This window comes from Exophiala oligosperma (genome assembly GCF_000835515.1).
Source record: "Exophiala oligosperma strain CBS 72588 unplaced genomic scaffold supercont1.12, whole genome shotgun sequence".
Taxonomy (NCBI): domain Eukaryota; kingdom Fungi; phylum Ascomycota; class Eurotiomycetes; order Chaetothyriales; family Herpotrichiellaceae; genus Exophiala; species Exophiala oligosperma.
The window spans coordinates 600,319-622,593 of record NW_015622829.1 but is presented as its reverse complement, the minus strand read 5'-3'; the positions used below and the strand labels follow the sequence as shown (position 1 = coordinate 622,593).

Genomic DNA, 22,275 nt, shown 5'->3' with positions numbered 1-22,275 from the left:
CGAGTCAAAAGATAGTTCAAAGTCATCCTCTTACTCAGGGGGATCCTATACATTTTGCATATCTTGACTATCTGCGCTACGGCTTCAGTGTTCGAAGGGAAGACCACGGCAACGGGCAACCGATCTGCATTGTGGTTGGACCACTCTGAGAAGCCGTGGCTGAACAGCACCTCATCGTCGATACTAATGCTATCATTGCCTAGTCTGGCGGCTATTTCTGCAATGGCCTGACTCATCCAATACTTTCAGTATTCTGATATCCCTTTTCATAAAAATCATCACTCACTTTTTCCATGTCTGCCTTCGCTGCGTATCTGGTTCCTGTGGCAGCGAGCTCGGATTTAGACGGCTGCCCAGTCTTCCACCACACCAGAGTAGCTAGGCCTAAAGTCAAAGCCAGTACAGAAATGGTAGAGACTGAGGATCTCATAGCATGTGGCATTTGCTTAGTGGCATGGAAGAACCGAGAATTGGTCCTGTTTCGAGTTCCAAGTCTGTTCGAGACCCTGAGTCTCTCCTGTATAGCAGACTCCCCCTGTTGCATGGACCTGCCGAAGGGCATTTGTCTGGAAGATCTCCATGGAATTCGTATACAGCTTGCCATTTTTTTATGTCTTTAAGCTGATGAATGCTATAATTTATGACAAAGGAGCTAGAAGTCAGGACCTTCGGAGAATTTTAATGATGACACTGGATGATGAACACAACCGGCGACCATGATAATCTGAATTCGATTAGTTCCTTTTGAAGGCCAGAGTGGAGCAGACTACGAGGATAGCTCCCACCCAAGAAACATAGTCTTGCCGCGTCTCTGCTGATTGTCATCGCTGTTTGAGTGTCGGGAGCCTCCCATCGCTAGCATCCGGAATCTGGAGTCGGGAATGGCCCGGGTGATGAGATTCTGAGCGCGGGATACATCCGCCACTTGGCAAAGATAGAACAAACACCTCAAAGTCCAACACCATGACAGAAGTGCTATATGGCTCACGCATATCGTCGGCTTCCCCAGATGTGCCAAGCTCAATGGTCAGTATCTATCAAAACTTTGTCTCGGTTAACGGGGCTCGACCTGCTCCCGATCCAATCTCTCCACACACTTCTGGAGGAGGTATATCAAGCAAGTCATGATTACAACAATTACAGGAGCTCCGGTTCAGCTCTATTCTTCTCGTCTCTTCTCAGTATCATCACTAGCTAGGTTGAGCAACAATTGAACGAACCAAACGATCGAGCTGTCTCACATAGGTTGACACATCTGAGACAAATTTACAACATACCCTCACCAACCTAAGTCTACACGAGCAAAATGTACAATCAGAGTACTGATCACAAGCCAGAACGAGGAGATGCTCGTGAACTTGAGATTATTGGTACAAATGATGCAGAAGCTGTCCCAGAGCTTGACCAGGCCGCACAGAGCAGATTGATGCGCAAGATCGACTTGCGTTTGATTCCCATGCTCTTTATTCTCTTTCTACTAGCATTTATCGACCGGTCTGTACACATTTGGGAGCCCTCACTTTTGAAACCATGGCTCATCATCTTCTAGGGTCAATATAGGCAATGCGAAAGTGCTCGGTATCGAGAAAGAATTGGGCCTCTATGGCAACCAATTCAACATTGCGCTCTTTGTTCTTTTCGTACCCTTTGTCCTTCTGGACGCACCTTGCAACCTGATCTTACGACACGTTAAGCCGCAGCTTTGGCTAGGTCTGAACATATTCCTCTGGGGAATTGTTACCATTGGGCAAGGCTTTTGCAAAAGCTTCGGGAGTCTCGTAGCTTGTCGAGTGCTGCTTGGCGTCTTTGAGGCAGGATTCTATCCAGGCTGCATCTATGTCATCTCCATGTACTATCGTCGCCACCAGATGCAATTCAGGGTGAACATATTTTTTTCTGCCAGTATCCTTGCAGGGGCTTTCTCCGGACTGCTTGCATACGGCATATCATTTATGCATGGTATTGCTGGTCACTCAGGGTGGCGATGGGTTTTCATCCTTGAAGGTAAAGTTCTGAACTACCATAAGTTGTGTGACACGGTCTCAGAAACTGATCTATCTGCAGGAGCTCTCACCTCTGTAATGGCCCTTGTCAGCCTGATCGTACTCCCGGATTGGCCTGAAAAAGCATCGTTTCTCACGTCAGAGGAGCGAACTTACCTTTTGCATAGTCTTGCAGTGGATGCAGCATCAGCAACGATGAATGTGTGGACCAAGAAGACAGCTCTTTTGATCTTTGGCGACGTCAAGATTTACCTTGGGTTAGTATCCTGAGCCTCTACCAGACCGTCCCTCCTTCCATCAGTTCAAGTTCAATCAAACTGACATCCTACTTCCTAGAGCCCTAATGTACATGGGAATCGCCACCACTTCTTACTCGATTTCATTCTTCGCACCCACTGTTATTCACCAGCTTGGGTACAGTGCAGTAAATGCCCAATTGATGACTGTCCCGGTCTTCGTTGTGGCTGCTGTCATATCAATCTCGGTTGGTTTCCTGGCAGATCATGTAAGGCATCGTTTTGGCTTCATTATGCTGGGCTGTCTTGTGGCCACAGTCGGATATGCCATCATGCTGTCACACCATACCGTCTCTGTTGGTGGACGGTACTTTGCTTTATTTGCCATCGCGACTGGAGGCTTCATCTCCCAGCCCATTACCATTGTTTGGCTGAGCAATAACTTGGCCGGTCACTACAAACGTGCTGTAGGAAGTGCCCTGCAGATCGGACTGGGCAACGCTAGCGGCTTGATCGCCAGCAACATTTTCCTCCCCGCTGAAGCTCCCGAATATCCCGCTGGTTATGGAACTAGCTTCGGGCTTGTTTGGCTCTGTGGCGTCTCTGCCATGGCCATGTTGGTGTTGCTGTACTGCGAAAATCATAAGCGTGACAGAGGTGACAGAGACTATAGACTTGAGTTGTCCCAGGACGAGATTCAGAATATGGGTGATCATCATCCTGCTTTCAGGTTTACCTACTAGGAGGAAGAATGAAAGGAAGCCGCTCTTCGCGCCGGGCTTCGCAAGCTCGTAAGTGAAATTCCAGTCTGCGTATGTATGAGAGAGTTAACACAGCTAAAGAATTTCCAGGGGATCACAGAATCACTAGCACAGAAAGAAGTATACTGATACTACCACAACAGCGCTCTTGTCTACTTTTAATTGTATATTTTCATCGGGACACGCTACCACAAGTGAATAAAACAAAGAACAAGCAATACCACCAAATCCAAGCCAAGCACACCGTCAAGAGCACTTAGGAAACGTGCACACTTAACACCATCTTCACGAACAAGGAACTTTCTTTCCTCATGCTTTGAGTTCTGTAACTAGAGTACTTAGATAGAAAGACCTATTTAAAATGTGTTAGCACTCTATCTATTCGACTCTACCTATTCCATAGACCGTTCCTAACACTATTTCAGGTACGAGACACCTTGAATAATGAGGGGAGAGATATTCGAAGATGCTAGAAATGTTACTAACACAATCACTAGCAGCTGCATGTGGGGACCAACAATAACATAATGAAATAGAACGAGGCTCGATCCTCCATCGTTATCAACGCTGACTCGGTAACGTTTTCTGTTGTTGAGCAAAACCATCAATGGCAGACTGCTATGATTTAGGGCGAGAGTTCTCGATATAGAGTGCAAGACAACAGAAAGCATTGTTGTGGTGAACATATTAGCGCCGCATCCGCAAACTCACCGCGAGGAAGACTGACTTGAAGGATAAGCAATTCGAGCAACCTTGTGCTCCAATCTCTACGATACCTTTACGATGTCTATCACAATATGAACATTCCTGAATCTGGAACATGCTTTAAATTTTCAACTTCCATGAAGTCGGAACGTTGCGGAATTTAGACATCCCCAGACATGTTCTGGCTGCAGTCACTGCCTTATTAGGGGAATTCTCGACATTGAGTTATTGCAAAATCTCGACTCTCCCGGAGGCGATGTAGATAGTAGCCACTGGCATTACTAGAACGGAGTCATCAACCTTTACCTCCGTGTCCGGATCTATCGTACCTTGAATGAGAGTACGGCCTACAGCTGTATTGAAGCAGACCTCGCTTGTCGGGTGATCCCGACATAATTATATTGCATCCTTTTACTCACGACGACTAGAACTCTTGTAGCAGAAACACTGACGTGAAACAGGGTTTGACACGATTTCTTTACTTCCGCAACGTTCCCAGAAATTTCTTCTGCTCCTTTTGATGAGCAAGGTTCTGGTCACTACCATGTGTACCTACATCCATACACATAACCCCCGAAGGTCTCGCTCAGTCGACAGTCAGAAGCTGCTCCATGAAGGCTCCAATCTGTAGCTCACGATCCACCAAATGAACCTCGAGAATCCAATGTCTCTTATTCCCCTTGGCATCGGTCTTACCCATTGATTCCATGTTTCCTTCGGTAATGTACAGCGTGATCTTGTCGTTGGGGATACGTTCATGCGGAAACGACCCAACGAGATGTCCGGCAATCTGACCCCCGAATTCCCACCCAGCATTCCGTGCCTCACTGCACGCAATCTCATACAGTTGAGCCCCTGTCATGTCGGGGTCCTCGCGGTAGCGTGCCTTGACCGTGTTCCAGACGGGATCCAGGGTGTCGCGCAGCTTCTTCTTCGCTGGATCATCGCCCAAGACGAAGGTCCGGCCAAAGTCAGCCTCCCACGCCTCAAAGACGGGGCCCAGGTCGACGAATAGAATGTCATCGGGCTGGATAATTCGGTCGGGCGGATTCTCTGCATACGGCATGAGTGTGTTGGGACCACTGCGGACAACTCGTTTGTGCCAGTGCGTCCGGACGTTGTGGCGTCGAGACCCGAGCTCGTGGATCTCGTTGCTCAAAGTCTTTTCGCTTATCCCAGGACGGATCAAGTCTCGTTCGATTTCACGGAAGAGCTCGAGGGCCATCGTCTGTGCTTCCATGAGGTGGTTTGCACGCTGCTGCTCGGTCAAGGTGGACATGTCCGCCGTCATGGTTGCAAAGGATATTCCTTGAGAGGGGGCTTAAGCGTATGAAAATAGCATCCAGACTTTCAAGAACAGCGTGGAATAGTGGCTTTGCTGTGAGGGCTGTGGACAAGAGAAGGTGATGGCTTGAGGAGAGGTTTGATGTTCAAGTATCTCTTCGGTAATGTTCGGGTTGAACTACCGGAATCGGAGAGCGGGGTCGAGGGGTGCAGATTGACAGAAGATGCGACGCCACAATGCGATCCCCTGTAAATTGGAGGTGCGAGGGGAGGGAGTGTAGATATACCCAGGACACTCCCGATAGTGGATCACCAAAACTGCTTCCCTTGTCGCAATCAGGCAGGTGAATTACTTCTTTATGAAACGATGATGAGGAAGACGTTTACTTTTTGGCATACTCGGTGCTGACGTGACGATAATGGCTAATACATGTAGCATAGATTTGATTGATTCAGCCAAAGGGTACAATAAAGTCTGTCTTCGCATCATAATTGTCTACTTACTCGTGAACCCCCCTGCTTCAAAAAATGGCTGTCGTTTAAAAGGTTCCGTTCAACATTCGAGAATGCCTCGATATGTCTACTTTTTCAGTCCATGAGAAACATTCGCTGTATCAATTATACACAGATATACGTAATATGTACACACGTTATGACCGTCTCTCTCTCTATATATTGGTTCTCCTTCATCGTTCACCCGAAGCCTTCCATTACGATGACGATGCGATGGGTCCTAGAGGAGGGCTACTCGCGGCCAAGTTACACTGGCGGAACACTCGGACCTCGTTCTCCGCAAAGGCCCCGACAACAGTGTGCAAGACTCCATGGTTGTTGAACAAGACCAGGTCGCCCTCTTCCCAGTCATGCGCGTAGACGTATTTGGGAGCGATCGCGGGCCGTTGCATGTCGTGCACTATCTCGCGAACCTTTGCTAGGTCGTCGATCACGGTGCCGTCTTCCAAATGGATCTTGCGGACCACGGAAGGGTGGATCTGCAGAGCGAACCGGCCCGTTACGGGGTTCTTCCACACCATCGGAAGGATCTGAATATCGTTCTCATTCTCTATGGGAGGCAGCTCGTTGATTCGAACCTCCTTCCCTTCCGACACCATGCCCAAACCGTCCGGACGGGACTTGGTGGTCGAGATCCAGACGTACGGATGAGGTGCGTACTCGACTTTGGACGTCAGGGCAAAGTCCTTTTGCTTAAGAGTAAGGTTGTCGAACATCTTGTACCCGGACACGAATGCGGTGGTGCCAAGGGGGACGTCGAGGACGTCGTCGGTCCCGTCGTCATACAGGACCGTCTGTCTCCTCCCGCCGGGCACCTTGACAGCCAACAGAGACGTGACGAGCGGCGGGTTGAGCTCGCCGTAAAGTGCGGCGTCAATGTGCCATCGATAGAAGCGGGTGTAATCTAAATCCTGTGCGTCCGGGATCACCGTCTTGTGGAAGGTTCGATGGTGGGGATGTCGCAGTGTAATGTTCTTCAGGCCCTCGTACTCAGGTAAGAAACCGTTGCCGATGACCTGGACCTCGGGCTGGTGAGGGATGGTTTTGAGGTCCGGATGGAGGACGGAGCGTTTGGCATCAATCGTCTTGCCATGTCCGTATGACAAGGCTGCCGGGTCGAAGCGGCGGGTCAATTCGGCTTGGTCTTTTGGGGTGAGTTTGCCTTGTGATTTGACACAGATAACGTTGTGCGTGTAGAGGGCGTTGCGGAGGACGGTAAAGTCTTCCTCGGACATGTGTGCTGGGTCGATATTTTGGACTAATGCTCCTAGACCCAGGTCGGAGGCGTTGATGGGTTGGACAATGATACTTGACATTGTGAATGCTTCGCTGCGCTTTTCAGGTTTGTATGGCTGTGAACTGAAGTAACCCTGTGCTTCCAAGAAGGGTGGAAGGACATGGAGGCATCTGTCTTTATAGACATTCTGCAGAGACTCTGTCATCGGACAGCCAGGCGCCTATCGCAGGAATCGCAGGCGCATGTGTTGACTTACATGTACGTAGCCGGACAACAGCTCGAACAAGGCCGTCGGAGGCTGCCATCGCAGACGCGCTTCGCAGCGATAACCTTTACAATTTCTTCTCTGGGGGGCCTTGGCTCTTGGGTTCGTACAAAGCAAGTGGGCATGGTGAGAGGACGCGCCAGCAAGATAAAGAACTCACCTACGCAGGGACATTGCAAAGGGTTTTTTTATTGTACGAAGATCCACTCGCCGGCGAGGTCCAGCCCAAGGACTTCGGTGATCGCCGCCCGTTTACGGCATGCGAGAGCGAGAGCGAGCTTCCCTCAGCGTGTCACGTGGTTGCCTCGGATGAGTTACCAAAGACGGAAGGTGACCCTGTCTCCCTCGGCTCGTTGCCTTTTACTTGCTTTACTTTCATAGACGCCAAATCTCTTTTCTCTCTCTCCAGAGACGACCACCACCAATGGAAGACCACAACAGTGAGTTGTAAAGTCACCGGCTAAGTACAGCCTGGTGCGTCTAGTGCTTCTATAGATACGGAACTCCACAGTTGAGCGTTCTATTCTCCTTTCTGCTCACCATTAGTATGCCATAATGTTAAGGTGAAGATTGCCTCAGTCACAAGCAGAGTGACGGCCATAAACGTTATTTCGAGTGAATGAAGAGGTCGAAAGTGAAGGGCCGAGATTCTCCCTTTATTGCCTTCCCCACGACAATGCCGAGATGGAGATAGTGCGGCGATGGATCGCATGGCGTCTATCGCTCGAGGTTGAATCCTGGCGAGGCCATCTTCTAGATTTGCCAAAGAGAATAGCTGCAAGGTGAAAGGGGTTAGAGACGGAGTATAAGTTGTGACTATCAAGCCATAAGCCCATCCCTGAACACTCTTCACGCTTCTGGAACGATCAATCTCAAGCAATGGCAAATACAACGAATGATTCGTCTGCTACAACGGGCAAACCTTCGAACGACCATTCGAGCCAGAATCGCAAATCTTCTGTGCTTATTGTTGGTGGCGGTGAGGATGTTTGATCGCGATCAAACTGACCAAAGTGGGAATCTCCGTTCAAATCATTGAGATCTTGGCCCGGACAAGCGATGCACCGCACCTCGTGCGGTGGGATACTATGAAGCAGTACAGCCCATATTGGACGAGCTTGGACTTTTGGACTTTATGACATCGTTCGAGAACATGGATTTATGACACGAGGCCTGTGCTGGCGGGGACTGCCTCAGGACGATGCCCCTCTTGGGGTATTTGGTGACATGAGTGCCTACCAGGCTCTTTACGCATCGGATGACGAGAAACTGGACGTCGGTGCAAGTCTGATCAACCTCGCTCAAGGTGAATTGAACAAGATCCTTTATCGGGGAGCGTGAAAATCAGGCTTGGTCCGGTTTGACTTTGACACGGAATTCGTCTCGGTCCTCCTGAACAGCAAACATGATGGTGTTACTGTACTCGCCCGCAACTTTCGATCCGAAAGGGCCAAGACCTATCATGCACAGTATCTTGTGGGCGCTGATGGTTCTTATTCCGCCGTACGAAAAGCCCAGGCCCTAAAACACACGTACTATTTTCTGTCGGACCACTATTGGGGCATCACCGCGCCGCTAGATAAGCCGATTGTCGAGCAACGCACGCTTTGAAGATACGCCATTGCTGTCCCTCCTGACGAGGTCCAAAGCCACGACGAGTTACTTTCTGAACAACACACGCAAGGTACGTACGAGACGAGAGTCCCTGTTGCATGTCCATTAAATGCAGAGATCGAGGCTCGGGTAATCTACAAGATCCATTAACGTCTGGCACCTGCAATGAGGAAAGCAAATGCTCTTCTCCGCCGAGATGAAGACGATGAATAGAGCATTTTCTATTGGAAATTGTAAGTGTATCGGCATTCATCTTGCCAAGGTTCAATTGTTATTGACGGCGTGTTCCCCGTACCAACGTTTCGACATCGCCCTTGACGCACGCACGACTTCGGATCTGATGCTGCAGAGGGATCAGGGGCTCATGACTCCAATCAACAAAAAGCTGTGGGTCAATTTGAGACCTATCAGTCCGTTATCTAATGGGTAAGAGTGACAGAAGCTTCTTTGTCCATGATAGTCAAGACACATAATTTACCATTTTTACTCATCACTGTCGTCATAGCTTAGTCTACAACCTACGAATAGGCCGTCTCGCGACAAGAAGATAAATGTCACACCTCGAGAGTTATTACTAAATTAACCGAAAAATTAGGCCGGGAAATAGCGTATTCGCTATGTTATGAAGTCTAGTCATTATTCGACACTTTGTCTTATTCTTGGCTTCTATCGAACTGAAAAGAGTGTAGACATTAGCTCACCTTGTAGTCTCGCTTTTACGCCACGACGATAGGATGGCCTTGTTATCTTTTTCCCGCCTTTACTACCACTCAAATATGGTCTTGGTGGCGTGAATACTTACTTTATATTGAATCATTCTATTTGGTGGCCAGCGGAGTAGTTACGCTTCCCTGACTATCAAGACGCCGGAATAGAGACAATGTCGCAAATATCCCGTCGTGAAAGATCAGAAGTGGTGAAGACAACACATGGACCAGTGCAAGGGTTTGAGAGCTCCGGGATGAAAAGTTTCCTTGGAATCCCTTACGCGGCTCCCCCAGTGGGTGACCTTCGATGGAGGCCACCTATCTCGCCGTCTCGATGGACAGAGACTCTCGAAGCCGTCGATTTTGGCAGCATTTGTGCACAGGATACCTCATGTTTCCCTGGTTTTGGAGCCAAAAGTACGACAGAAGATTGCCTCTATCTCAATGTCTACGTCCCGAAGTCTCGACAAGAAGAAGGAAATGAAGCTCCCCACCCGGTCATGGTGTTGTTTCCCGGCGGAGGACTCTTCTGTGGTGGCAGTAATGACTATGATCCCAGGAATCTTGTCGAACAAGGAGATATCATCTTTGTCTCGCTCAACTATCGACTCGGCATTTTTGGCTTCTTCTCGCATCCTGCCATCAACGCGGAAGACCACCCTGTGGGGAATTATGGCATCATGGACCAACAGTTTGCGCTCAACTGGGTTCAACACAACATTGAGGCCTTTGGGGGGGATCCACGGAATGTTACCATCATGGGTGAATCTGCTGGAGGAATCAGCGTCATGGTTCATCTCGCTGCACCGCAGTCACGGGGCTTGTTCCACAGAGCGATTGTGCAAAGTGGTGGGTCGCCGCCCTCGGTGGTCTATCCGTCGTTACCATCCCTCGAAAGAAAGGGAGTTGCCTTAGCTTTAGCTGCAGGATGCAAGGAGCCAACAGCAATCAACCTGAGGATGATGAGTACCGAGGCCATTTTGGCAGCCAATGCCGTCCCTCCAGGCTCCTTTGGCGTTGGCGAATACACCGTTGGGCTGATGGAAGACGGGGTTATTGTTCCGCAAGGCCTTCGAGAAAGATTCAACCATGGGCAGTTTAGTCGTGTCCCTCTGTTGATTGGGGTGAATCGAGACGAATTTAGCTGGTTTCAAGGGATGATGGAGCTTGCAACCAACAATCCTGTATCTGCAGACATGTATCCCCACGCCCTGGCCATGACTCTGAGTGCAGCCGCCCAGCTTCGGATTTCCTCTGCCAAGATCTCTCCGGAGAAGATGCGGTCGATTCTCCAGCGATATCCTCTCAAGATCGATTCCAACCCCGCCAAAGTACTTTCCGCTGCCGTTGGCGACGCCAGCATCATTTCGACTTGTGGCCGGAGAACGACCAGAGTCATCCGGCAATTCGTCTCACACGTCTATGCCTACGAATTTGATGTCCCCGACTCACCGGTGTCTTGGCCTGAGCCGTCATTTCCTTATGATTCCGGTCATGCACAAGAATTGCAGTTCCTCTTTCCTGGATTCTGTGGTGGCAGCGGGATCCCGCGTACCCTGAACGGAGCACAGCAGCAACTGGCCAAGCGGATGGTAGAGTATTGGACCACGTTTGCACGGAACGGAAGACCGACGATTACTGAGGGTTCGACGTCCACGAACCTTGTTTGGAAAGCATATGATACTGAAAAGGACAATATAATGTTGCTTTGTACCCCGGTCCCCAGGATGGTTGATGGGTGGGGGCAACGACATAACTCGGATTTTTGGGATTCTATGTATATATGAATATATGGGCTACTCAGAGACTATTAATTCTTTATGCCCATTTCATGTGTACTAGCAATCGAGGCTTCTCCTACACCGGAAGTGGTCGACAATTTGCCGATGCTGTGCTAGACACGACTCTTAGATTTTCTGGGTTAGTATCATGGCACTTGTCAATAGATCTCTATCGACTCAATCCCAGATGACATTCCGAGTCCATCAATATAAGGCGTAATATTTCCGCTTGGAACCGACGACAGGCCTCGTCTGTCGATTGTGAGAGACAAGAGTTTGTAAATTCCACATCCCTCGTCCCTGAACATCCTTGTAGAGCTGAATACTCTGACAGTTCAGGCCGGGTGAAACGGTACTTAGCTAAAGAAGAAACCCGCTCCCACAAAACGCCAACCCAGCAGATTCAGAAGCACCGTGGACACCGAGAAGCTGGAGAAATCTCAAATGCTCCAGGCCTCCGCCATCACCTCCACATTCAGGGCTATTCCAGAGATGAAGACGTTTTTCTAAGCGGGGCCGAGAAATTGGTCCGAAGCATTGAATGTCTTGCTAAAGTGAACCTTGAGGAGATTCTAATTCAACGATGCCAAGGTCTGGCAGAATTGCACCTTTGCTGCGAACATGGGCCGAACGTCAGGAATGCCCCGCAATACTCCCAAATTGTCCATCGTTCGTCTCGTGGGACCATATATCTGGCGGTCACGGCGAATGGCCCAAGGCCGGCCCTAGTATTCGAATTGTACACCAGATCACGGTCTTGTCACTATGTCCTTGGAAAATCTCAATCATATCTGATCGCCCTTTTTACATCCGGCTTGCTGCCACTGTAACAAGGCTCTCCTACTTTGGTGTTGAGACTCTTGGACATTCGTCAATAAAAGTGACAGTACGCTCAGCATGACTATCTCAATGGATCACAACCTGAGCCTGCTTCTTTATCTTGTCATCGCCCTGGTGGTTTTGGGTTTGGCTACTTCCATCCGTACGGGGTTCAAGCCTGGGCTCCGAAATCTCCCAGGACCATTCCTTGCTCGATTCTCGGGGCTGTACCGTCTATCCATGGTGTATGGAGGACAATCGCCGGTGGAATACCGACGAATACACGAGAAATATGGCCGGATTGTTCGAGTTGGTCCCAGCCATGTCTCGATCTCTGATCCGGCGGTGATTCCCCAAATCTATGGCATCGGGAGCAATTATCTTAAGGTATGGCCTTGTCTTTAATCATAGAGGCCACTCTTTAAGCCTTGGAATAGACTGACTTCTACGTCGTCTTCGTTCCGTACTACAAAGATCAGCCCATGGACAGTCTGTTCTCGACGCGCGATCCGACCTACCACAAAAACCTTAAGCGGCCCGTGGCGCAACTATTTTCGATGACCAACATGAAAACCTACGAGATCTACGCGGACGAGTGCACCAAGATCTTCATCGACAGGATGCGGGAGCTCGCGGGCTCCCCTATCGACTTTGGCGCCTGGTTGCAGTGGTACGCATTTGACGTGATCGCGTCGATCACTTTTCAGCGCCGGTTCGGCTTTCTCGAGCAACGTCGGGATGTCGACCACATGATTGGGGACTTGGACTTTGCGTTTAATTATGCCAAAGTTATTGGCCAGTTCCCGGGGTTGCACAAGTATCTCGTGGGAAACAAGACTCTCCTGAATATCTTGGCGAGACTGAAGGTTGGGCCGCCGGACCCATTGAAGAGATTTCTTAAGGTATGGATATGCATTCTCATATTAGCTATGCGGCAAAAGCTCAATGTCAAGAAGACTCTCCCGCCGAACTCCACTAACAGAGGATGACAGATCACCGAAGAAGAGATCAAACGATACGACCAAGAACAAAAAGGTAGCAGTGGCCACGGGAGGATGGACTTCCTGGCCCAGCTTCGCGCCAAGGAAGCCAAAGACGGTCAGATCTCGCACCGGGACATGGTCAATCACCTGGGCAATAACATGTCAGTACCAGCATGGAAAACATGAGGCCTGTGAGTGAATGAGCTTGGGTCTGACGCTGACGTCTGTCTACAGTTTGGCCGGATCTGACACGACGGCGATTTCCTTACGGGCCGTGTTTTACTACCTAATAAAAACTCCCTCGGCCTATAAGACTCTGGTCTCTGAGATTGACGAAGCGGACAAGAACGGCCAGCTGTCTGTGTTTGTCACCTACGAGGAGTGTTTGAAATTGCCATATTTGTGAGCATTTGGAATTTCTACCCAGCGGTTCTCTGCTTAGAGGATCAGAATTAACGGAATCTAGACAAGCGGTGATGAAAGAAGCACTGAGAATGCACCCTGGCGTGGCATTCCCTCTGGAACGCTTTGTCCCCGCCGAAGGAGCGACGATTTGCGGCCAGGTGATCCCAGGAGGCACCAATGTTAGCGTCAATGCGCCCGTGATCCACATGAATAAAGACGTCTTTGGCGACGACGCCGACCAGTTCCGACCGGAGCGGTGGTTAGAGGCGTCACCGGGCGAGTTGAAGACAATGGATCGGAACTTTCTAGCTGTGAGTTGCTGTTGGTCTTTTAATTACTATTATCTCCCAATGCACCCATTAGAATGGTGATGATGTACTGAGACTTTGACTAATTGTGTGATAGTTTGGCTATGGCTCCCGTACATGCATTGGGAAAAACATTTCGATCCTGGAAATGGGCAAGTTCATCCCGCAGGTACTTCGATATCTCGATGTGCAATGGGCCTCTTCTGATCCCGAGTGGAAGACCAATGCAGCCTGGTTCTGGCGGCAGACTGGAGTGATTGTCAAATTTGCGTGGAGAGGGAAAGAGATGAGTGATTAGCCAGGCTCTGTACGTCATCTGGAGAAGAAACAGAAACCTTTATTGTCTTCTTCTGATTTTTCTCAGGATCTGGTTCTGTCTCCTAGATTAACTATGGCCACCTGTTGAATCATTATCAGCTAGGGAAAGATTTGCCACCATGACCATCAAATATAAGTCCTTTGTATGTGGCTGCCTAAGCTAAAGGATCCCCAGCTGTTCTTGCTGATATCGGTTCGATCACGCCTCATAGCCAATCTCGCCTTACAGCCACCGTGCCGGCAATGAAGCGATCCCAATAATTCCCCACATAAGATTGTGGAAACTAGATTCTGGAGCACTCAAACGTAGCAGAGCAACAACTTTATTAGCCCAAATGCACAAGAGACAAGGCTGAGAAGACGGGTCATAACTCCACTGCAAACATATCAGCCAATAGGAGTAATTTTTCGGGACAGTAATATCCATTTTTTTGACGCCAAGATGCTCGCTCCCTAGCTGGGCATCTCTCATGCATTGTTGGGGTCCTTTAGATCCAGAATCTGGGGCAATCAAGGAGATACTGGTCTGTGTGATGGATCAGCGTGGGCGGCCGGGGTATTACTGGAGAGCCAAGCTCGTCGTCCATCCTGAAGAACCCATATATCAAAGGTGAGGCTAAGATCCTGAGTACATATAGATAGACAAGGTGAATTACGTTGACGACTCCTTTCTTTGCATTTTAACTCTCTATCTCATGTCTTCCATCACGTCTGAGAGAGCTTGCAACCTCAACATGGAGTCCGAAAAGGTCGACCACCTCGCCACGAGTGCCATCCCCACGGACAGCACAGCGACGACGATTCCCAAGCACGACGGCACTTTGAAGAATTTCTTTCATGTGGACAAGCTTGATCACAATTCCGACACCGTTGAGACAGCCAATATGGTTTATGACAATGTCGATGAGGAGCCGGAGCTACATGCCCGGACCTATGTCGCGGTTGGGGCGATCTTTATCTTGTATCTGGTCCAGGTCATGGCCCTTCAGGGTCCTCCCGCCGTGGTAATTCGTCTCCTGACTTCCTCCAAAAGAACTATTATTCGTACTAAGAATGAGAAGCTCTCATACATTGGCAAAGATCTCGACGGCGCCACGGCCGAGACGTGGGTATCCAATTCTCTCAACCTTGTCCAGGTCGTGCTGTGCCCGGTCCTGTCATCGGTGGCCGACACGTTCCAGGTCCGCAAGACCTTGATTGTGGGGTCAAATGTCGTTTCCTTTATAGGTGCCGCCATAGCCCCCGGCTCCAAGGACATCTATAGGTTGATCGCCGCGCAAACCTTGATCGGGTTCGGGTTCGCGACGGTCCCTTTGATTTATTGTATTCCCAGCGAAATTTTGCCAAGGAAATGGAGGCCAAGTAATTGCCCCTATCTGTCTTGTGAGAAATACACTGACTGACCTTATTCGCCAGTGGCCCAATCTATTGTTAACATTGGGGCTTGCCTTGGGGCGGTAGCCGGGCCCCTCTCAATCGGAGCCCTGGTCAAGGCGGATCAAAAGAGCGGCTGGCGAAAATTCTACGTATGATGACTAACTCGTCTTGCTTCTCTTTCGTCTCTTCTTGTATGTTTCTTAAACATCTAACTTTGACAGTGGATCGAAATGGGCCTGTTCGGCTTGGGCACGATCGGCGTTTTGGTGGGCTATCGGCCCCCCAAACGTCACACTCGGTATGATGGGCTCTCGCTGGGTCAAAAGATTGCCCGTTTGGATATTCTGGGGTCATTCCTTCTGACTGTCGGGCTCACGTTACTGTTGACCGGTCTCAATCTCGGCGGTGGCCTGTATAAATGGACCAATGCCCGGGTCCTGGCAACGCTGATTATCGGTATCGTCGGATTGATTGCGTTTGGAGTGTACGAGTGGAAGGGCACTAGTACGGGGATCCTACATCATGGTCTCTTCAAAGGGGAGAGGCATGCCGGGCGCACATTTTCCATCTTGATCGGCCTGATCGCGGTCGAGGGGTTGTTATTATTTGCTTTTGTCATTTTCTATCCTACGTTGTGAGTTCCTGTCGCTTTTTTACTAAGGTGCGAACATCGCTGCTAACTGTCTAGGACTACCGTCCTCTTTGAAACGGACCCTCTCCTGCTGACCGCCCGTGGAAATCCCTTCTGGGTTGCCTGTGGCCTGTCGACCGTCTTCTGGGGATACATAGCAACAAAGTTCCGGACCATCCGCGTGCCCTTGTTCTTTGGCTTCTTTATCTTTACCGCCGGCATCGTGGGCATCGCGACCACACAGCCCAACACGTCGACCAATCTGGTCATCTTTGCCGGCTTGACAGGGATTGGTTTTGGTGCCCCCTTGATTCTGGTAATTGCTGGGGTGCAGTTATGCTCGCCACATGATCTCTTCGTCACGGCGACGGCGGTCATGACGTCGGCGAGAGGGGTCGGGGCTTCTATTTTCATCGCCATCTATGCCGCCGCCCTGGACAATAGACTCGAGACCAAGATCCCGGCCTACGTCGCCAAAGCCGCCCTTACCGCCGGCTTACCAGTGGCGTCGGTCCAATTGTTTGTCGATGCATTGGCGGGTGGTGACAATGCGGCATTGACCAAGATCCCAGGAGTGACCTCTCCAATAGTCGCCGCCGGGGTGGCGGCATTGAAGCAGGCGTACGCCGACTCTCTCCGGGTGGTGTACATGATTGCCGCCCCGTTTGGCGCCGTCGCCTGTATTGCGTGTCTGTTTATCATGGATTTCAAAAAGACCATGAACTATCGGGTGGATGCTCCGGTGGAGAACTTACACGCCAAGGTACACATGTCTTCCCACGAAGAGATGGAGATTGCGAACTGAGAGCCCACGTTCAGACGAGTGTAGTCTTTAAGACAAGAAGGCGAGGTGTGCAACTTGAAATAGTAACATCGGTGAGACATGGAATGAGCTGAAGAGTGACAGACAGACAAAGACAACAAGCTAGAGATTGTAACTCGGACAATCAGATACTTGTGGCATCAGTATATCTGCGACTCTCATGACTAGACGACTGCACTTCATCCATACTAGCTAACCTAAATATCTGCTTAGGCCGTATCTACCCAGTTAGTTCATTGGCACCTCACCTCCCCCCCGTCTTCGTGACACGATACAGCCCCCGAGATCAACGACTCACATACACATACACGCACACATTGTACTAGGATACTCAGAGCGCAAGTAGGTCACCAGCAATGCTACAATGCCCTTGCCTATTTTCTCCTCACATAGCAAAGCAGGATTTAGGGAAGTAAATTCAGGACATGCTGATTCTGTTTCTGATTCGATGTGGTAGGCTCTGAGTCTTTTGGGCACGTCTGCCTTGACCCGAGTGAAGCGTCCATGGAGCCAAATACTTTCACCTTGAGAGTACTTTTTTCCTATTGAGTGATATCCCTCGCCCTCTTGAACAGAATCGGAAGCGCCGGCTTCTCCCAAAAGACGTAATTTTTATTCGCTTGATCCCAGTCCAGATCGTCGTCTTGGAGCTCCATGTCGAAAGACCAGAGGATCTTGGCCAGGATCAGCCGGAGCTCCAATAGGGCGAGACTAACTTTGTTAGCTTCAGTATTCCTTGGGACCAGTTGGAAAAGGTGACTTACTGCCGCCCCAAACAAACTCGACTCCCTAACAAAAAAGGCTGACTGGCGGCCCGGTCATCCTTACATTCGGGGTCGAGCCATCGCTCCGGAATAAAGTCAAAGGGATCATGGAAATTCATCTCGATGTGGCCAGCCACCCAGGGGTTGACCGAGACAATCGTCCCCTTTGGAACATACCAGCCATCCACCGTCTCGCCGGGACTGATCCTCGGCAGACCGGCGGCGATGGGCGGATACAATCGCAATCCTTCGTCAATGACGGCTTTTAGGTACGGAAGGTTGACTTCCGTCGCTCGACCAGTGATTTGGTCGTAGTCGGTAAAAGCAGTACGGATCTCGGTCGTGAGTTTGGAGTACACTCTCGGATTTCGACAGAGGTAATACGTGATGCCCGACAGCGCCGTCGCCGTTGTCTCACTGCCTGCAACAGTCAAAAGAATGGCTTGGGACCGCAATTTTTCGAACTCCAAGCCTGTCCATTCTTTGCGCTCCGAAATCATCCGCTGGAGGAAGTCGACTCGGGTAGGTGGGCTTGTAAGTCTCCTGAGGAACTAGGTGAGTGAAGTGCTCTCATAAATAGACAATATTAGGGCCTACTGCGTCAACTTCTCGCTGGCATAGTTGTTCATCTTAGCCCGGAGGGCATATACTCGGGCAGGCAAAAGTTTCATATCAAGGGCGGCTCGGAGGATTGATCGCAAAAAGGGTGAGTACTCGAACGATCGCATAAAATTCATGTTCTTGATCGAGGCAAAGAGGATGTCAATCCAGTAATGTGATTCTCCTAGAAGAATTTAGCATGGAGTGATACTACCACGAGGAGGTCATGCTAACCAGACTCCAAACATCCAAAAGGCTCACCAAAGGCCAGCTCACCAATCACGTCAAAGGTCGCATAGTTGTACCATTTGCTCATGTCCCCGGGTGCCCGAGTGTACCGCCGGCCAATCTGGGTAATGAGGAGGTTGACAAAATACTGAACGCGGTCTTCCTGGGATCCCAACGCGCTGGCCGAAAAGCCGTGGCTAAGTGACTTCCTCATGGCTGCGTGCCGACCCGGGTCCGACTCCGAGACAATCTGGTGCAGATCTTCGGGGAATGGCTCATAGAAGCTTCCCTTGAGGAACGTCTTGTGGTGGGCGCTGCCTGGTTTGTGGCCATGAATGTCCTTCCAGCTGGCACTGCTGCAGAAGGACAGTTGGTTGGGCGAGATCCGCACAACCGGCCCGTATCGTTGGTGCAGCTCTTTGATCCTCCAGAGATTGTCACCTGAGAGCCAGTGGCGCATGGCCCAAAAAGGGGCAATCGCTGCGATTTTGGGCCCCGGGAATTTGGACAATGGGTGTAGCCATAGATTGTAGATGCAGAAGATTAGGGAGGAGACGACGGCCTATACGAATTAGACATGGATATCATTGTATATGATTTGTCAAGTCACGAGTCACTTACAGATCCGAGAGTCCAAAGTCCAAGGCTCACCAGGCTGTCGGGGGTTAGGCCTGACGGGTCGAAGACGGCCATTTGAAGTGTTGCTATTGCTCTAGCTGGCCCTGGTGGGTTGTGTAAAGCCTGGCTGCAGTCGGATGAACCAGATTTATAGACAGAAACATCTGGTGAACCTCATTTCTAGATCAAACTGCGTCCATGAAGCTCCATCACTGCCGACAAAGTAGTCGTCTCCCTGTCTGATCGGCTGGAAGTGTCGCAAATGAGGGAATTCCGCCATCGAAAAGAACGACCATGCTCGGACCAATTTCTCGGTCTGATTGACTGTCTCGTCCCAAAAGCCCCAGAAAGTTTGCGGGGCAAGCGTTGCGAGAGATACAAGAGAGAGGATGGATTTGAGGGAGAAGTACGGCGGAACAATAGTACAAATGAAAGCAACTGTCACTCACATATTTACTGTCATGCTGCTATCATTTAGTACTAGTGTTTTTTTTAGTGTTCTCTCCCTCTTTCCTAATTATGCATGAAGGCGAAGACCGGCAGACTCGATATCGTTTAGCGTGACTTGTAATATGCCTGCCCCAATTGCTACATCAGTACTGATTATTCCACCGTAGTGGGACACCGTAAGGATGGGCCCGGCCTTGTCCCTCGCCCCAGACTTCCAGGCTAGCACGGCGACAGACTGGTCAACCGCGAGACCCCAGACTTCTCGGACTCGGATTAGGCTTTCTCTATTCCCACCCACTTTGTTGAGGCTGGTATCAAGGTCTGTCTGTGCAACGTAGTCGAGAAATCCAAGCATGTCAGCATCAGCACCAGTACAGGCAGCCCCCATTCTGGACAATCGGCGGACTAATGTCGCCTGTCAGGCCTGTCGAAACCGCAAGGTCCGATGCAGCAAGGAAGTGCCCTGCTGTTCTAACTGTCGAGCCATCCTGCAAGTATGCCATTATCCCCCGGCGGTGTTGAAGCCAGGGCCCAAAGTAGGCAGCATCCACAAGAGACGTCGACTGGACAACCAGAACCAGGTTCCCACGCCGGTGGCGGTCAGTACGGTGGTACCAGAAGCAACAATTGGATTGAAAGAAAGACCTGCAGTATCAAGAAGTGCAACTGGCAATAATGGGGAGGAGGAGGACACCACAACCTCCGACCCGGCCACGATCCCTGAAGGCGACGCCCTGCTCCGGTCGCAGCACATCCAAACCGTGTCATTCCTCTGTCGGGTATCGAATGAAGAACCCCTGTCGCCCAAAAGTACAGGACTGGCAACGTCGCCGTCCGAGTACGGCGTGGGCCGACAAGACCCGGTGCTACATGTCTGTCGTGACTTAGCCATCCCTGTAAAGACGATGCATCACCTGTAGGCAGTTTCTCTGGCGTCTTTCCACTTCTCGTCTAATCTTTGACTCTCTCTTCACTAGGGTCCACATCTTCTTCACGACCTTTACCTCCTTCAGGCTGTTTAGAGAACCCATCTTCTTTGCGAGACTGACCCAAGGATCTTACGAAAGATCTATCAAGGCTCTGTTGGCCATCATGATCGCGTTTGCATGCAAGAGCACCCGTGGACAAGAGACACAGGTCCAAGGCTTTCCCTCCTCGTCATCCTCCGACTTTGCATTTCTGGCCCTCCACGAGGTCGACGCGGCCATGGCCGAATGTGGCGACGAGCCCCCTTCACTATGTCTTTTGCAAGCCCTTATCCTAGTGACGCACTGGCTGTTGATCAAGGGCGTCCGTGGTCGGGCGTGGAGGTATCTCGGCCTCTGTATTCGCATCGTCCTCGAGCTGGGACTGTACGCTCTCGATGCCGACCAAGATGGCGAGGCGATGGCCAACAAGAGCAATCCGGAGCAGTGGTGTGAGGACGAAGAGAAACGGCGGGCCTATTGGGCTGTCTGGGAGATGGACCAGTTTGCTAACCATCTCAAACACGTGCCCATTATCATGGATTGGACCCAAAACCACGTCCTCCTGCCGGCCGAGGACGATCGCTGGTTTCGCGGCCAGCCTCAGCCGAGTTGTTTCTTGGAATCAGACCTGATTGCGCGGTCCAAAGCCTTGCATGCTACCAGCAGCAAGTCTATGCGGGCTTGGTATATTGTCTTGGCCTCGCTGAACCCGCACGCTCATGATTTCGCCTATCCAAGCGAGAGCATGCTTCGTCCGTCCATAAGCAAGAGAAATATAGCATCCAAGAAAGAGCCCGAGATATCGCGAGAGGCGAGTCGCTCGATTTTGTTCCACGCCATCCAGCTATGCATCATGCTCTTACCGGCCAACTTGAAATTCTATGGCCAGAGTCTGGATTTTGGCACGCGGACTTTTGGTCGCGGTAGCAACAGAAGCAGCAGCATTATCATCAGCAACAGCAACAGCACCAGTCTGGAGACGTTACACATACAGAGCTATATCTATCAATTAGCCATGATGCCGGAGATTGCGAGACTGCTGGCCCTGCGGCCGTATGTCTTTGAGGCGTACGCGCGCAAGATGTCGAATTTGGACGACCACTACCAAGCACATCGACAACCGCTAACGGGGTCCTTCTCGCGCGAGATTAAGCAATGTTTCGATGCCGCCGACGCCGTGATCAACATTGTCGTCAACTGCCACGAGAGCCACTACCAGAACGTCAACCCGTACACAGCCTGCGCCTCGTGGCTGGCCGCGACGGCGTTCTTGTTGATCGAGGACTTAGCCGAGGATGACTCGGAGAAGCCGGTGATCCGGGCCAAGTTTGAGTTGCTTAAGGCCACCGTCGACCGCTTCATCCAGCACTGGGAAATGTCCATCGTACCAAAACAGAACCTCGACGCCCTGGCCGAGAGGTTGCAGCAGTTTGCGGCTAGCTCGAACTCGAAAGCGAAGGAGCGGAGGGAAGATGCGTCGTCTCAGAACAGACCAGATCAGACCTGGTTGGCTGATGGGTCAGGCCTGAACGAGAAGGTCTTTTCTCACTCTTCGACTGCTGGATTGACGCCGTGGATTCCGAGGTACAGGAGCTATGGTGCTGCAGCTGGGCCAGGCGGCCAGCCTCAGCCTCAGGGTCGTAGTCATGGTCATGGTCAAGAGAGAACTGTACAAGACAGTACATCGCTGAGTCTCAACATTGACAATCGCAGCCAAATCGAGGGCGACCAGTATCTTTTCGCTGCAAATACAACCGAGGGCCAGGCTGGAACCGGGCAGCAGCAGCATCTATCAATCATGAACCCATCGGAAACTGCGGTCACAGCGGAAGCAATGGCAGAAGTGGGCGTGGCCGACCCCTTGAATAGCGTGGATT

The 22,275-nt window shown here is 50.7% G+C and overlaps 5 protein-coding genes across 5 annotated transcripts; 2 read left to right on the top strand and 3 right to left on the bottom strand.

Annotated features, from left to right (window-relative positions):
- Positions 1 to 1,306: 1,306 nt before the first annotated feature.
- PV06_10356 (uncharacterized protein) lies at positions 1,307 to 2,982 on the top strand (the record flags this gene model as incomplete). The annotated part of the gene is made up of 4 exons (XM_016411900.1): positions 1,307 to 1,494; positions 1,550 to 2,004; positions 2,065 to 2,260; positions 2,340 to 2,982. The coding sequence occupies 4 exons, from the start codon at positions 1,307 to 1,309 to the stop codon at positions 2,980 to 2,982; spliced, it is 1,482 nt and encodes a 493-aa protein (XP_016257941.1).
- Positions 2,983 to 4,240: 1,258 nt separating this feature from the next.
- On the bottom strand, positions 4,241 to 4,996 carry PV06_10355 (uncharacterized protein; the record flags this gene model as incomplete). The annotated part of the gene is made up of 1 exon (XM_016411899.1): positions 4,241 to 4,996. The coding sequence occupies one exon, from the start codon at positions 4,994 to 4,996 to the stop codon at positions 4,292 to 4,294; it is 705 nt and encodes a 234-aa protein (XP_016257940.1). The 3' UTR covers positions 4,241 to 4,291.
- Positions 4,997 to 5,635: 639 nt separating this feature from the next.
- PV06_10354 (uncharacterized protein) lies at positions 5,636 to 7,039 on the bottom strand. Its single transcript, XM_016411898.1, has one exon. The coding sequence runs from the start codon at positions 6,942 to 6,944 to the stop codon at positions 5,700 to 5,702; it is 1,245 nt and encodes a 414-aa protein (XP_016257939.1). The 5' UTR covers positions 6,945 to 7,039; the 3' UTR covers positions 5,636 to 5,699.
- Positions 7,040 to 8,231: 1,192 nt separating this feature from the next.
- Positions 8,232 to 8,615, top strand: PV06_10353 (uncharacterized protein; the record flags this gene model as incomplete). The annotated part of the gene is made up of 2 exons (XM_016411897.1): positions 8,232 to 8,310; positions 8,353 to 8,615. 2 exons carry the CDS (start codon positions 8,232 to 8,234, stop codon positions 8,613 to 8,615), a joined length of 342 nt encoding a protein of 113 aa, XP_016257938.1.
- Positions 8,616 to 17,312: 8,697 nt separating this feature from the next.
- Positions 17,313 to 19,055, bottom strand: PV06_10352 (uncharacterized protein; the record flags this gene model as incomplete). The annotated part of the gene is made up of 5 exons (XM_016411896.1): positions 17,313 to 17,481; positions 17,535 to 18,077; positions 18,132 to 18,318; positions 18,396 to 18,924; positions 18,984 to 19,055. The coding sequence occupies 5 exons, from the start codon at positions 19,053 to 19,055 to the stop codon at positions 17,313 to 17,315; spliced, it is 1,500 nt and encodes a 499-aa protein (XP_016257937.1).
- Between the last annotated feature and the right edge of the window lie 3,220 nt (positions 19,056 to 22,275).